The sequence below is a fragment of the Rhinolophus sinicus genome, linkage group LG01, assembly GCF_036562045.2.
Source record: "Rhinolophus sinicus isolate RSC01 linkage group LG01, ASM3656204v1, whole genome shotgun sequence".
Taxonomy (NCBI): domain Eukaryota; kingdom Metazoa; phylum Chordata; class Mammalia; order Chiroptera; family Rhinolophidae; genus Rhinolophus; species Rhinolophus sinicus.
Window position 1 is genome coordinate 55260205 of NC_133751.1, and position 15192 is coordinate 55275396.

At 40.5% G+C, this 15192-nt stretch overlaps 1 protein-coding gene across 1 annotated transcript in view; it reads right to left on the minus strand.

Moving 5' to 3' along the window:
• Positions 1-15192, minus strand: part of ATP13A5 (ATPase 13A5) — a 100361-nt gene that overhangs the window by 27261 nt on the left and 57908 nt on the right. The window contains exons 17-23 of the mRNA XM_019723136.2: positions 14803-14920; positions 11647-11771; positions 10693-10853; positions 8701-8826; positions 7548-7627; positions 5020-5062; positions 2369-2478 (exon numbers count right to left, since the gene is read on the minus strand). Coding sequence (XP_019578695.2) covers positions 2369-2478; positions 5020-5062; positions 7548-7627; positions 8701-8826; positions 10693-10853; positions 11647-11771; positions 14803-14920 — 763 coding nt within the window. The remainder of the gene's footprint in view (positions 1-2368; positions 2479-5019; positions 5063-7547; positions 7628-8700; positions 8827-10692; positions 10854-11646; positions 11772-14802; positions 14921-15192) is intronic.

The window sequence follows — 15192 nt, forward strand, 5'->3', positions numbered from 1 at the left end:
GACACTGCACTGCTCAAAGACTTTTTCAAGATAACAGGGACATGAGAAGGAAAACCTAAAAAGCCAAACTAATAACCACTTGCTTCGGGCAAGATGAGAAGGTTTGAGTGGGAGATGGGCTAGGATGCTGTGAGCAGATGTTTTCTAGCGCGCTGTGAGGCACCGCCATTTGTTTTCAACACAGAGGGTGGAGCAAAAGACAAGCTGGGGCAAGGCACGCATGTGAAGCCTGGATGTTTTCTGACATAAACTTTGTGATTTTGTCCTTTTCTTCTGCTGTTGTCTACATGTCCCCCATGTCCCCCCCACCCCGGAAAAAAAATTAAGACACCCAGATTCAAAGAAAAGTGCAAAAACCCCTTGTAAGTAAAGCATAAAGGATGTTTGTATGGACCTTCAAAATTACTGCTATAATGATTATGAATTTTAAGCAGCTCACTCATTTATTTGTGCATTCTACAAACATTCATCCAATGCTCTGATGTGTCCAGCTATTAGTGCTAGGCACAATGATACAGAAATGAATAAGGAACAGTCCTTGCCCTAACGCACTTGAACTATAACAAGTGTTTCACAGGATAAAAATGAAAACCTGTGGATCTGGACCTATGCATCTAAAACTTGACCTTATCGGCCCCCTGGAGGATGTTTTCTCTGGAATAAGCATGCATCAAGGAGAGCAAGCATGCATCAATGAGCCTAACAGAGCTGAACCACATCTAATTTTACAAACCTATGAAATATAACAGCAAAGAGTTTCTACCCTGAAGTCTTATTCAACCATCTGCCACTAGAGAAATTTTACATCCTGACTTGTATTTTAAAACAGTATACTGCATTCATAAATGCACCAGGCCACATGCGTGAGACAGAGCATCTGAAGTTCAAATGCCATCGCCTTTTGGATGTGCCACGCAGGCACGTTGTATAATCATCCAGGAGTTTGAACTTCCTATGCAAGGCCTCCATGCCTCGTGCTCCAATTTAACCTCCACAAGTCCCATCTGAGAAGCCTTCCAGCCCAATTAAGTTATTGGGCCCTGGCATGCTCCAGTTAAGACCCCATTTCTAAACATGTCTCTCCATTTCTCCCACCTGGCATTCACTCCCACTTTCTTTCTGTTCACAGATGTCCTATCCATCTCTCAGGTTGCAACTCTCCTAATGAAGCCTTCCCTCTGGCTAGAGTTATCGTACTGAACTACTGGAACAATTCCTGTATTGTGTAGATATTAATTTATTTAAAGCTCATTTATTGTGCACTTCTCATTAAGCAGGCATAAGCTTCTGCTTTGTGATTACATCTATATCTATCTATAGTCTTTACTGGAATGTAAGTCCTCCAGGGCAAGGCTCTGTCTCATTCTTAACCCATCACATTTCTAGGCACAATATTTAAAACAAGCTCCAGGAGTGTCGATGATGGAAAGCATGAACTAGGGCGAGGGTCCTGAGGACTCCAGTTTTGTCACCGCCATTAGGTAAACCAGATTTAGGCGATAGATATAGTAAGACAAGAGCTTGGAGAGACTCCCCAAAAGACAAATCATTAAAACATAATGTCTGATTGGCTAGGGGCGAAGAAGAGGAAAGAGTTAAAATAGCTCAGAGCTTCTGAGCCTGGATGACGGACTCCAAGGACCAAATGGTCTTCAGAAGCAGGGAACCTGGGAGTCAGGAAGAGGCGTGCTTTAAGGCAGAGGAGGTGTTTGTGGGTGTGGAAGGACACAGGGCAGCCACCTACTGTTCAGGGAGCTGTGTCTGGCTGTCTCGCTGATGTGCAGCCAGACAGGGTGTGGAATTTCAAGCCTGGCACTTTTCAGCGATTCCTGTCAATAGCTGCCCATTCAGATGCACGCTGGAGAACATCATGGTGGACTTTTTTGTATAAATCTCAAGATTTGGTGATGTCTTCCAGGCTTTTGGCCATGAAGATGGCCAAAAGTTTCCACACAAGTAACAACAGGAGATTTGGGAGACATAACACTACTTGGGGAAGCGAGGTGATGAAATGTTCCCTTTCTGCTTCCTCAAATTCTCAACTCCTTAGAGAAAGGTTCCAGTGAGCACCCAACATACAAAATAAAGGAGAGAAAGTAAGAAAAGCAATTATTTTTTAAATACCAACTCTAGCTTTCAGCTGTCCATATGACACAGTCATTTATCCTTTAAGGCTCAGCAAAATCACTTGTTTGTGGCTTTTACCAGCATTCTCACGCAGCACTAATGGCTCCCTTAATTGGTGCTCCAATAGCACATTATCTGTATCTCTGTTGTGACACTTATCACTAAATTATAGTTGACTTCTGTCCAGAGCTGGACAATGAGCCCATCAGTCATGTGGGTGGAAGACGAAGAAGTGGCTTACTTGATGAGATGAGGCACACACTCGATGTTGGCTGTTTTTGAGGTGAAAGGGGATGCCACAGATGCCTCCTGCTCTGACAGGGAAATGCCTGCATGAGCCATTTTCAAAGCCTGGAATGATAAATCCATGTTACAACCATGCCTCCTCAGGCCAGGCTCTAACTATTCAAATACCATGAGGCTATTCTTCACATTACAGAGTTTATAACGCTGTACCTGTGACCCCTGGGTCTCTTTTTATGCTGTTCCTCCACCTGGAATACCCCCTCTCCCGATCCACAAAGTCATCAACTAAAGAGGCAACAAATAAACAATGATCCAGAGGTAGAAGAGTGGTGTGTGTGTGTGTGTGTGTGTGTGTGCACGCGCACGCGTGCGCACAGGCATATGCATGTCTGTGTGCACGCATGTGTGTGTATTGGTTGTGGGGCATAGATGTAATAAGAAAATGAAAACAGTCATTCAAGAAATCTATTAAAAAGATGACAGCATTTGGATGGACGTTTGTGGGTGATATTCAGCATCACAGTTCTTACACTTAGCAAGCCATCTTCATGGACAATAGGAAAAGAGATCCAATCCCCACCTCTCCCTAGGTTGCCGAATCCAGTCAACCAGCTAACTGCCAGGAAAAATATGGAGCATACAGAGTCTTCACTGGGGACAGGGACTTTATCACACTGATTCCAGGACATGTGTTGCCTCCCTGAAATGAGGGCTAATTCTTCTCTCATTAAGACTGAAAGCCATTCAGAGAGTATAGAGAGCAGACAGTGAGCAACAGAGAGGCCAGCAAGCCCTTAATCCTACGAGAATTGTGTGGGCATAAAATAAGATTCTTCATTTCCACAGTTCTGTAGAGCTACAAAGTACCTGTACATCATGGCCAGTATATACTAAATTCATGGTCAGTAAATATTAGAGTATTTTCTTCTTCCTCTTTTCTCTCGTAATATCGTGTATTTCTATTATATAATTTAGGACCATCTACTTTATGTTAGGGTTATTTTATGCTTAATTCTTTCCCTACCCAAAAACAAAATCTTTAGGAGAAGAGGCTTTATCCTTTTTAGTACCTGATATCTTTGTTTTGTTCTAACCTTCACATAATTAATAGGCATGAGAACCCATTCTACATTTTAAACCGTAGACTAACAGTTAGCTTCTTCTCATGAAGCATAAGGCAGAAAAATTCATAATAGATCTCTCAGTATGAACATAGATTTTTATAGAACTTCGAGGAAAACATTTAAGAATGAAGTAAAACAAATACCTGTATCTTAAGTATCCAGTAGATTTTGGAAATACAAAGGAGTCCACTGTACTTCTTGTTCCACGCATTAGCTACTAAAATATTTTCTTATGTTCATAAATCTTCTAGATAAACTATTTCAACCATATCTTTAAAACTTAGATTGTAAAAAATGCACTGCCTTCTATTGTGTATGAGAAGTAATCTGCTGAGAATAATTCAATTTAAGTTTTGCTGTAGTATATAATAACCAAATTGTTTCGCCTATAAACACATTAAAATTGTTAAAGATTTTCCTTCTGTTGGTTCAGTCATCAATTCAAATGGAGACTGCAACCCAAAAATCAGGAGAAGGCTGAGACTCAGAAGGGCAGCCGTGGAAGAATTAGGGAAGATCACCAAGAGCAAAGGTGTGTCATTAGAGACCAAGGCTAAGATCATCCACACCCTCGTGTGCCCACTTACTATGTACAGATGTGAAAGTTGGACAGGGAAGAAGATTGATAGAAAAAAAAAAGATTCATTTGAAATATCGTGTTAGAAGAGAGCCTCACAGATAGCCTGGACCGCCAGAAAGATGAACAAGTGGGTGTCAGGGCAAATTAGGCCTGAAACACCGCTGGAGGAAAAATGACAAAACTGAAGCTGTCCTACGTCAGGTGCATCATGAGAAGGCAAGATTCTTTGGAAAAGACAATAATGCTGGGAAAAACAGAAAGCAGCGGAAAAGAGGAAGACCGAATATGAGATGGATTGGCTCCATCAAAGAAGCCATGGGTATGACTCTACAGGAGCTGAGCAGGGCTGTTGAGGACAGGACATTGTGGACGTCACATGTTCATGGGGTCTCCAGGAGTGGGGGCGGACTCACAGCATGCAACATACACAACGTCACTGGGTGTAAGAATTTGGGGGTATAGCCAACTTTGAAAAACTAACCCTGGAATAGAAGTTTGGCGGGAATAATACAATTTACATATAATTCAAAAATGTAACCCTCAATTTCAAACTTTTTCTTCACTAAGACTTAACCAGCTGTGTGACTTCAGGCAAAAAAAAAAAAAAAAAAAAAAAGGAATTTACTTCCCTGAAGTAATTTTCTTATTGATAACATGAGAGATTTAAACCCGCTTGTCTTGTAAAGCCCCTCTGGGTCTGAAATAGGGGAGCCTAAGTAGCCTTCCCTTGTCATCATTATTCTAGGTGTTGTCAGAAAACAGCTGAAGTGACTCAGATTCCTCTCCACTTCCAACCCACACTCAGGTAGAGTAGAATATAAACAGCAAAATAATCAAGTGATTGTTGGCAGAAGGGTGAAGAGACAGACCCCAGGAGACTGTGGGGACCCCAAGAGGGATATTAGTGAACTGACTGTATTAGTAGAAGTAATTTGTACTCACCCCACAGTCATTAGCTCCATCTCCACACATGCCCACATAATAACTGGGGGGGAAAGGATAAGAAAAATTAATGGCTTAACGCCTCACTTGAAAAGTTTCCATCATAACTAACTCACATATGGGTTGTATATGCATGTGTGTACGAGAGAGAGAGAGCGAGAGCGAGAGCGAGAGCGAAAGCGAGAGAGAGAGAGAGAGAGATCTGAACACGTGGAATTAGGCTTAAGGGAAATAACTTGACAAGAAATATTCCCAGAGGAATAAGGCATTGTATTATTTAAATCGTTTCAAACAGTCACATGGAAATGATAGTGACACTGCAAGGTCGTCCACAAAGATGATCACACACTTCAGAAGAAGTCCTGTTCGATTATATCCACCAAGGCCAAGCTTAAGAGTGCACAGCCATTATCACAGCACTTCTCCCAGAAGCTAATGTACAGATCATAACCTAATCCATCCATGTTTTGGTTGCTGACTGCTACTGAGAGTTTAGAGTTCAGACACCAGGATGAGAAACATTTGGGAAATAGTTTAACGGATATAACTAGAGATATATATACACATATTCTTCATGCATCTTAGAGTGAAAATGAGATAATATGCTCCCATTATACCAGTTTGATGTACAAACACAATGACATAAATAAGAGTAAATATTAAAAGCTGTTGCCAAAAAAAAAGGAATTTCTGATTCAAGATACACTCTGTCTCCTATTGTAAGTAAACAATACATTATAGGTATTGATCAATGACAAAACTGTTAAAGACTCAGCTGTAATTTTCCAAAAACACATGAAATAAAATCAATACATGGAAAAGTAAAATTTGGGGAGAATTTCCTTATTATTACTTGACAAAGAAGTGGCCATTTATATAGGTCAAAAATGATCAAGTGTAAACAAATTCATATGGTTCAACCTAATATTTGGCTAGTGTATATGAAAATCACCCTATACACATTTGTATGCACTCATATACATATCATGACTCTGCACATTTGCTGAAAACGGCTTCCTTTCTTCAGGCTTAAAGCACAGCGTTAGTCTCTATATCACACAAAGAATCTTTCATGTTCTAGTGTCCTCTGAATTCAGAAAGAGAATTCAGACAACTGTATATACATTGCCAATGATAAAGGCATAAAAAAGGAAATTAGAAAATTGAGATGATAGCTCATTTTTAGACAGCATGTATCTTCCTGAATTGATTTTTCCTTAGGGGAATATAGCTTTTCAAATTTAAACATTTAAGTTGGCAAAATTCCCCAGGCATTTGGGAAGGGTAAAATTACTTTCATCAGCCAATATCATATAATGACCATATAAGTGAAAAAGTCATTTTAGACCCACACTCAAGGCAGTATAGCAGTTAATAGGCAGGTTTTGAATCTCTCCCAAGAATGCTTAGGCAACAACAAAATGTAATAGTAAAAGGCAGTCTCCTAATTTTACGTAATACTGGAATCAGCAATTATCTCAAGTTTCACTATTCTCTCTGTGCCTTTTCACTTTTCAGAAATCTGCAGCCCAGAAATTGTAGCATTTCAAGCAAGTAATAGGTAGGCCTGGTCTCAAGAAGAATGGTTTCACTCTGACGTGATTTGGTTATCTGTATTTTGAAGGAGATAAGGAAGGACTTTTTTTTTTTTTTCACTTTGACCTCTATACCCATCCCCTGCCAAGGCCAAATACAGTGAGAATGCCAGTCCACCTCTTTCCTGGAAGACTTGAAATTATTCACATATCTTCTAATGAACCCACCTCAAAAAATTCTGGCTGATAACTCACACACTTCCCCACTTTTTTCATTCTGAGCTATAGAAGCCCCTACTGTTTCTATTCTCTACATCCAAACAGGCAATCTTCCTCTAAAATATGCCCTATGGGCCACAGAATCAATGCTCTCTGGGGTAGAAAGCTTCTAAAATGGTCCTTAGTGATCCCCACCTCCTGGTACCCTTGACGTTGTGGAATGAGCTTCTTTGAGCGTAGGCTGGTACTAATGACAGGCTTCTAATGAAGAGAATATAGCCAAAGTGATGATGGGACATCACTTCTGAGCTGATATAAAAAATGGATCTCTCTCTCTCTCTCTCTCTCTCTCTCACACACACACACACACACACACACACACACACACACACATTCTTCTTCTTTGCTCACTCTTATGAAAGCCAGCTGCCACACTGTGAACTTCCTTATAAAATGATTCATATGGCAAGGAACTGATGGTGGGTAATGTCCAACAGCCAGTGAAAAACTGAGACTCTTAGTCCAACCCACAAGGAATGGAATCCTACCACCAACAAGTGAGTGAGGCTGGTGGCAGGCCCTTCCCCTCAAGTGCTGATGACCTGATAATCTGTGAGAGACCCAAAGCCAGGAGAGTCAGCTAAGCACACCTGGAATCCTGACCCACAAAATTGTAAAATAATAAATGGTGTTATTCTAAGCCACTAAATTTGGGGGTAATTTGTTACACAGCATATAATTAATTACACTATCCTTTTATGCAGTAACACATACTTTAATTTCTGAAATTCTTCAACAAGGCTTGATTTCTGCCCAGGAGACATTCTTGCAAAAATGGTTCCATTCACCAGAATCTAAAGAGAAAAACTCTTACAATAAAATTAGAAAGAACACTTTTAAATAAAAGAATAGCCCTGAAAAATCACTTTTGGCTGCCGTTTTAATATACCATTGGGTGGTGTGTCATTAGACCAAATGTCAGGAAAGGGAAAAGGGGGTTTAATGGTTTAATATTTAACTTGCACTTTCAGTCCTCCATCAAAACTCTATTACTTCTTTCCAGGCCATTTTTCCAAGATGGGATAACCTCTAATTAATAATAATAACTAAAAATCAGCAGAGCATATGGGATAAAAATGCTTAAGGAAAGTTCTTTTTACTAAGCACTGTCTCCACAACTGCAGTATAGACAGAGAAAGAAGCAATAGATGGGGAGCTGAGAAATAAGCTTCTGTTCTCAGCTCTGTCCCAACGAGCTATACAAACCTTCAACAAGTGACTTAACCTTTCTGAATCTCAGCTTTTCCATCTCTACAATGAGGAACTGGATTAACAGCTTTCTGCAAGCCTTTGGGGTCTAGATTTCATGGTCCCTGACTGGTCAAATGACAGAATTCTCAAGACACAGCTAACAGATGGTTGCTGCCCTTGTTTGTGCTCTACTTATCTCCTTCACACTGACAGCAAGACCCTGGACGGCACTATTTTAAAATAGACACACAGAGGACACGATAACAAATGATTTTGAAACTAAACCATGGGGCCTTTGTTTCCTCCTGCTTTAATTCAAGAATCTCGGCAGGAAGGGGAATAGAGCTCATCCTGACATGAGTTAGTGGCTTTAAGAGACAAGCTGACCCACAAAACCGGCAGCATGTTTGGAACTACCTGGAGGTTCTCCCTGCTGCGGGGGGGGGCAGGGGGCGGTACCAGAGCTCAAACTCTGAAGTGGAGGCCATGCGCATGTGCAGGACCAAGTAGGCGTGGGCGGGGCCAGGGACTTGGGAAGGGGTGGTGGCCCTTTGGGGGTGTTTATTTTATAACTGTGAGACAACCTCAGTGATCCTCACCTTCACTCCTCTCTTCCCCTTTTTTGCCTCACTAATTTGAGGAGGGAAACAAAACACGTCATTTCTCCAGTACTTACTTTTGGAAGCAAGCTGTTAAAATGCTGAAGTAGCACTTGGTATGATTTCCCACTCATTGCGAAATGATAACAGCACCCTTTTTCTCCAGCAGGCGCTGAACTGTTTCCAATGTTAATGCAGGTTTCCTAAAATCAAAAGGCATCATTTCCACACCCAGCTCTTAAAGAATGTCTCTGTTTTCCTATGTTTTATGGAAGGAAGCATATTCATATTTCATAACCATGTGAGGGCCAGCAAACATACTGCGTAATTTGTCCATGGAACTTAGACTTATGTGAAGAAGATACTCAAAATGTCTTCCAAAATTATATGAACATGCGATACCTTGACAACATGATACTCTGTATCTTATCGTGGGAGATAATGTGTGATGTCAGGCTACGGAGGAAATCATTCCCAGGTATCCATTAGTGATTCCAAGAAGAATGGGAATGTCCTTCCCTCTTCTTCATTCTCCTCATCGTGCAATCTTTTATTTTCTAAGATTGCTTACAATTCATTCCTCCAAAAATCATGCCCCAATGTCTCCACTGTAAAATAGGCAGACTCTTTTTTCAGAAACTAACTCCTATTGGCCCCTGACCTCTCCCCACCCCAACAGGTAACCTGTTCCCTTACGGTGCCCAGATCGTTCACACCCTATGGTCCATTGCAGCAGTACTCCTTTTCTGAAACCCTTTCCTCCTGTCTTTCACTTGTCAGTATCCCCCCATCACTGTGTTCTAGTCCCATGAGGCTCCGTCCCAAGGAAAGCATCTGATGAATGCATAAACAGTCATAATGTCAATAGATGATAGTGGTTTTTCATGTAACATTTCTCAGAGGTGCTTATATCTGTGTAGGATTCTAAATTCAAATAGTAGAAAAGGTGAGAAAGTGTTATGCATGTGAGGAATTCATCTTAGAGATAGCATTGTATTTGGAAGAAAAAATACTTTGATGTGCTGAATTGGAAGGCAAGGCGATATAGCCCTCCCCTTGGTGAAAGAGCCAACAAAAGGCTTGCTCTACAGCATTCCACATCAGGCAAGCACAGGATTCCTTTTGCTTTTACTAGAACCTGGGAGAGAAAGTATGATGGGAAAGAGCCAGAGAGGAGGAAAGCCTATTGTGATGTGACTTTTCCCAGCAACAACGCAGAACTTCAGTAAAAGTATTAAGCTCTCTGGTGTTTGAGTCAAGTTAACGCACCTACTCACAGGGTAAGGGCAGGACCACTCTGTATAGTTGTGCAGTTTGTATACTGAACAAAGGCCTACTCCCCACTTAACAATCCAAAGGGCTGGTCAGCCTAAAGAAAGGGAGCATTTTTGTCATTTATCACCTGGAGGACCATCTCTTTGAGTTCACACAAAGAGGTGCTACATTTCATGATTGAAGTCAGGCTATAGGTATTCCCTTCATATGAAAGAGCAGTCCTGTCACAAGTGCACAGGGAGCTTACTCTCTAGAGAAGCCAGCACCTGTTGATTGCATATCACAGGCACAGCACAACCTAAATGCCCATGGATTTGGGTGGCATCAAACAGACCTGAATTTGATTCCCTGCTCTACAACTTGCTAGTTGTATGTCTTGGGCAAATTTCTCCCTAGGCCTCAGTTTTTTCATTTCATTTGTGAAACAAACAGTTTGCTCAACTGTATGGGGTAACTGTGAGGATTAGATGGGGGTTATGGATGTAAATCGGCAGTTCTCAACCACAACTGCCCACTGGAATCAATGCGAGGAAGGGCTGATGACGGCTCCCAGCCCAGAGATTCCGGTTTAATTGGTAGAGCCTTGGCCTTGGAAGCTACTCATCTTCCAGGTGACTCCTGTGTGCAGCCAAGGCTGAGAAATACTAGTGGAAAAGCTAAATGCTTTGCAAACTGTCAAGCTCTGAACAGATGTGAGAGATCATTACTGTGATGACTTGTGATGCTGAAAGAAGGCTGCCCTGGGCCAGCACTATATTCCTTCAGGCCACGGAGGACCTTCTAACATTTCTCACATTCTTCCCAGGTCCATTCTCTTGGTTCTCTACCAACTGCCAGGTCACAGAGGCAGAAACAGACTCTCCCGGCTCACTGGCTTCGACAAGGATCACTTGGCTCTCTCGAGGAATCATTTCAGAATTCTTTGCAACAGTAATGGCTGTTTGCAGGTTATCACCTAGATGACAAAGAAAGTTGGTTTGCTTTATGTATAAACCTCTCAGCAACCAGAATTGAGCTCCCCCTCCAATGAATGACTATACCACTTTGTTGGTATTCTTTCGGGGCATTTATCACTTTCTACCTTATTTTTTAACTATTTATCTCCTCCTCTGTCCAAGCTGCCTACCCCTAGTGGCCGAACACTATGTCTGCATTTCCCACCTGATAGCATCGTGTGCTGAACATTGCATATTTCCAAAATAAGCACAAATGAATAAATAATTGTTTAGCACTTTATGACTAACCCTCAGGAGACTGACAGCTCTTAGCAGTGAGAGTAATATGGCCCCATCTGATAGCATAAAATCATCCTTAGGATCTGCCTTCCAGTTAAGCAGAGAAAAGAATACAGTGTTGGGCCATGCTTGGATTTGACCATCACATGCCATGCCTGTCCTCCTCTGCCCTGAAGGACAATCCAGCAGTCTCACTCACTTTACACAGAGGTCTTATTGGGGTTCTTGATGAAAACACATCCATTTTTGTATTTAAACATTTACTGAGAGCCCATTGGTACTATGCCGATCCTGGGTAGGAAGAGTGGACACTAGAAAAAGAGAATGAGACGTGGTTCCTGTCTCCAAAGCTCATGGTGGTGTTAGGGGAACGACACAGGTTCCCAGGTAACTGAACCCCAGGATAACAAATTAGACAGCAAAGCATTTTTTTTTTCTGCCTGATGTCAAATCACATGATCTTCTTCATATGCCTGGGATACATTCAACTTGTGGGGCCCCCCGAACACGTACCAGTAATCATCACAGTTCTGATGCGGGCCTCGTTCAGTTCCTTCAACACTGGTTTGGTTTCCTTTTTCAAGCGATTCTCCATTATGAGAAGTCCCAGAAATGTTAATTCTGACTCTACCGTCTCTCTTTGGATTCAGGAGAAAGTCAGTATTAAAGCTTATTCATATAGTCTCAAGAGTTGGATTTTTTTTTTCTTTTTGAAATTTCTAAGTTTTATCAATGTAATATATGCCCATGTTAACTAAATCAAAAAGAACCGAAAAACTTATCATGAAAACCAAAGGACCACCCTTCTCCTTTCCAGAGGCAGCAACCACTTTAAATCTTTTAGCTGCTGCTTTGTTTTCAGCTCCATTTAAAAAAAAAACAAAAAAAAACAGTGTGTTTATCTTCCAACTCTTCTGTTGGTTTTTAAAATTTTTATTAATCATTTATGTACTTTTGTAATTTCTAAGAACTTTTTTTTGAGCTTGTAATAATTTCAGTTTATTAGACATTTATTAGGTACATACTGCATACCACATACTATAGTAATAGTTGAATATGGAGTTGTTCATTTCAGCTTCCATCTGTAACCTCCAGTAAATACATGTTATCAGCCAAGGATTTGAATAGTTTTCAGAATTTAAAGTTGGAAGCTTGGAAATGTAATTCAAACTTGGATGGGAACACAATGAAGACACTTCTCTCTGGAGTAGCCTGTAAGTCGCTACATTCATTCAAAAGTCCATTCACTAAATAACTGCTTTATTTTTTATCTTATATTAGGCACTTTGGTGAATACCCAGATAATCATATATAAATCCTGCCTTAGTGAGCTCAGAAAATATTATAAAAGAAAATCTACCTTAATTAAGAACTTGTTAAAATCCCAACATTATAATCTCATGAATTTCCATTATAAATTGGATTAATATTTTCTCATTAACTATAATGAAAAGAAAGATCCAAAAACCATCTCACCAATTTATTCTGGTTTCCATCTCTATTTTATACCTCTTCCCCTCGCTCACCACTTTAGGCATTTTGGCCTTTCATGACTCTACATTTCTAGCAAAATTCTTTGTTGGGTCCCTCGCACCCACTACTCCTGTTGCCTGCAATGCTTTTCCTCTAGATATCTGTGTGCCTTGCTCCCTCACTTACTAGAATTTCTGTTCAAATGTCACCTCCTCAGAAGACTTCCCTAATCAGCCCATGTAAAATGGCATCCTCTGTCATTTGTTTTTTAATCCTCTTAAACAACTTTATTTTTTCCTTTAGGGCATTTAATCACTGCTCGACAATATTGTATTGATTTATTATTTACTTTCCCCAATTAGTATATAAGCACATGAGGGAAAGGATTTATTTTATTTACTTCTGATTCCTCAGTGCCCTGAAGAACATCTCACACAGTCAAGCTCAAATGAACTTTGCTACACCAATGAAAGGGGGAATCTTGATTAAACATTTCTTCTGTGTTTTTTAATTTTGGGGTTTGTTGTTGTTATATTTTTAGTAAATCATCTCAAGAAACTCTTCTACTTCCTTTTTTCTGATGGCAGTTTTTTAGAAGTTTCTGATTTTTCTAATTGGGAAATTTTGCTAAGTGTAATTTGATTTTGAAAAACATCAAAATACTATTCCTTTACCGTTTGAAAATAGTAACTAAATTCCAAGAAGCTTAATAGACTCCTGATATTTTCTTGGAAAAGCCAAGATGGTTGAAAATCTATCACTTTTATCTTTATTTTCTTATTTTGTTATACTTATAATCATGTCTATCTCACTAGTGGCTTTTAAATGAGCACATCACAACTTCATTTGTATGTGGCAGTTTGGTGGTGGCTACACTCCATGTCAAGCTACATAAATCTCTCCTTTACACATGACCTTAACATTTGTTATTAAAATCTGTGTCTTGAAAAATTATGAAATCCTGTGTGTAATGGGTCTTTACGCTTGCTCAAGAATAACTAACACCTTGAATGTTAAATCTGTGAGTGCCATCATATATTTCAAAATGAGCTTTGTGATTCTATATAGAAGATTGAAACATCATGGCTGAAAGGGTCTTGAGAGATCATCCAGTCTACATTTTGGGAAATACACATAGTGGAAGAAAGGGACAATGATTACTGATCATATTAGAGAAGACGGACTTATGTTGTAAATCGTAGTGTTCAACCAAGAATATCCATATCTTATGCAGAGGAGCTAATTTTACATAAATGAGTATCTGCAACACAAAATCAAAAATAACTAATGCATGGATAATTTGTTATTCAATTTTTCACAGTATTTCTGTATACCTTTGTCATAGACAATTCAAAAACAACTTTAAAAACTGAGAAACATTAAAAGAAAAAGTAATCTTCAGATTATCCTCTAATGAGGACAGTTTATCCCTTTAATGTAACTAAGAATGCTGAATTCTATTTCATGTATGGAACTCAGTTTACACTCACTACCTCTCCAGATCTAAGGGAGGTATATTACTGAGCCCTGAAAGAAGCCAAGTCCAGGGGCAGCTGGTTTGCTCAGTGGTTAGAGCACAGTGCTCATAACACCAGGGTCACCGGTCTGATTCCCACATGGGCCAGTGAGCTGCGCCCTCCATAACTAGATTGAAGACAACAGCTTGAGCTTGGAGCTGAGCTGTGCCCCCCACAACTAGATTGAAAACAACTTGACATGGAGCTGATGGGTCCCGGAAAAACACACTGTTCCCCAATATTCCCCACACACACACACAAAAAAGAAGTCAAATCTAAGGGATTCTGGAGGACTTTCAAAGTGCCTGCTCTCACCTTTCCTCAATCCCTTTGTATGTGGGACCCACAAGTTAGTCAGCCACATAATATTCTGTGGCTGAAGGAAGTTGGCTGTTTTTGGTGGGATGATGGAATTGAGGGTAGAGATAACTCACTGTCATCTGGGAGTCAGGCGATCTCAACTGCTATCCTTGTTCTGTCACTAACCAGCATTGTGACAGGATCAAGTCCTCCCCAGTGTGGCTTGCAGTTGCCCATCTCTGACTCGGGACTGGATGAGATTGATTCTTCATTGCTAAGAACCTTCCCAGTGATTTGAGCTGTGCATCCATCCATCTCCCAGGCCCCTTCACTCCATGCACACAGAGCCTGCCCTAGTATTGATTTCCAAGTTTCTTACCTGGATAAACTCTGAACTTCTGAAATTTTCCCCAACCTCAAATCTTTATGGGCAAGGGCAATGACGCGGAAGCCTTGCATTGTGTACTTCTTCAGCTCTTGTGGGAAATTCTCGGGCACTGCCAGGAGAGGAGAGAGAGCTAAATGTAAGGTCACACTGAAGGCTGCCCAACTCCTACGCAAGACTCTGGGATGCAGTCACTATATCTTGTTTTAACTTTCACTTCATAAAAATGCTTTAATAGAAAAACTATAGCTACAGTTAAAGGTCACAAACAACTTTGTCAGTGCGTTCTTACTACCCTGACAGAAATGAATGCCAAAGATGGTCAGGTCATCAACTGGGTGTCAAATACACTGGCTGGGTCCAGTAAGGACAGACCCCAGGATG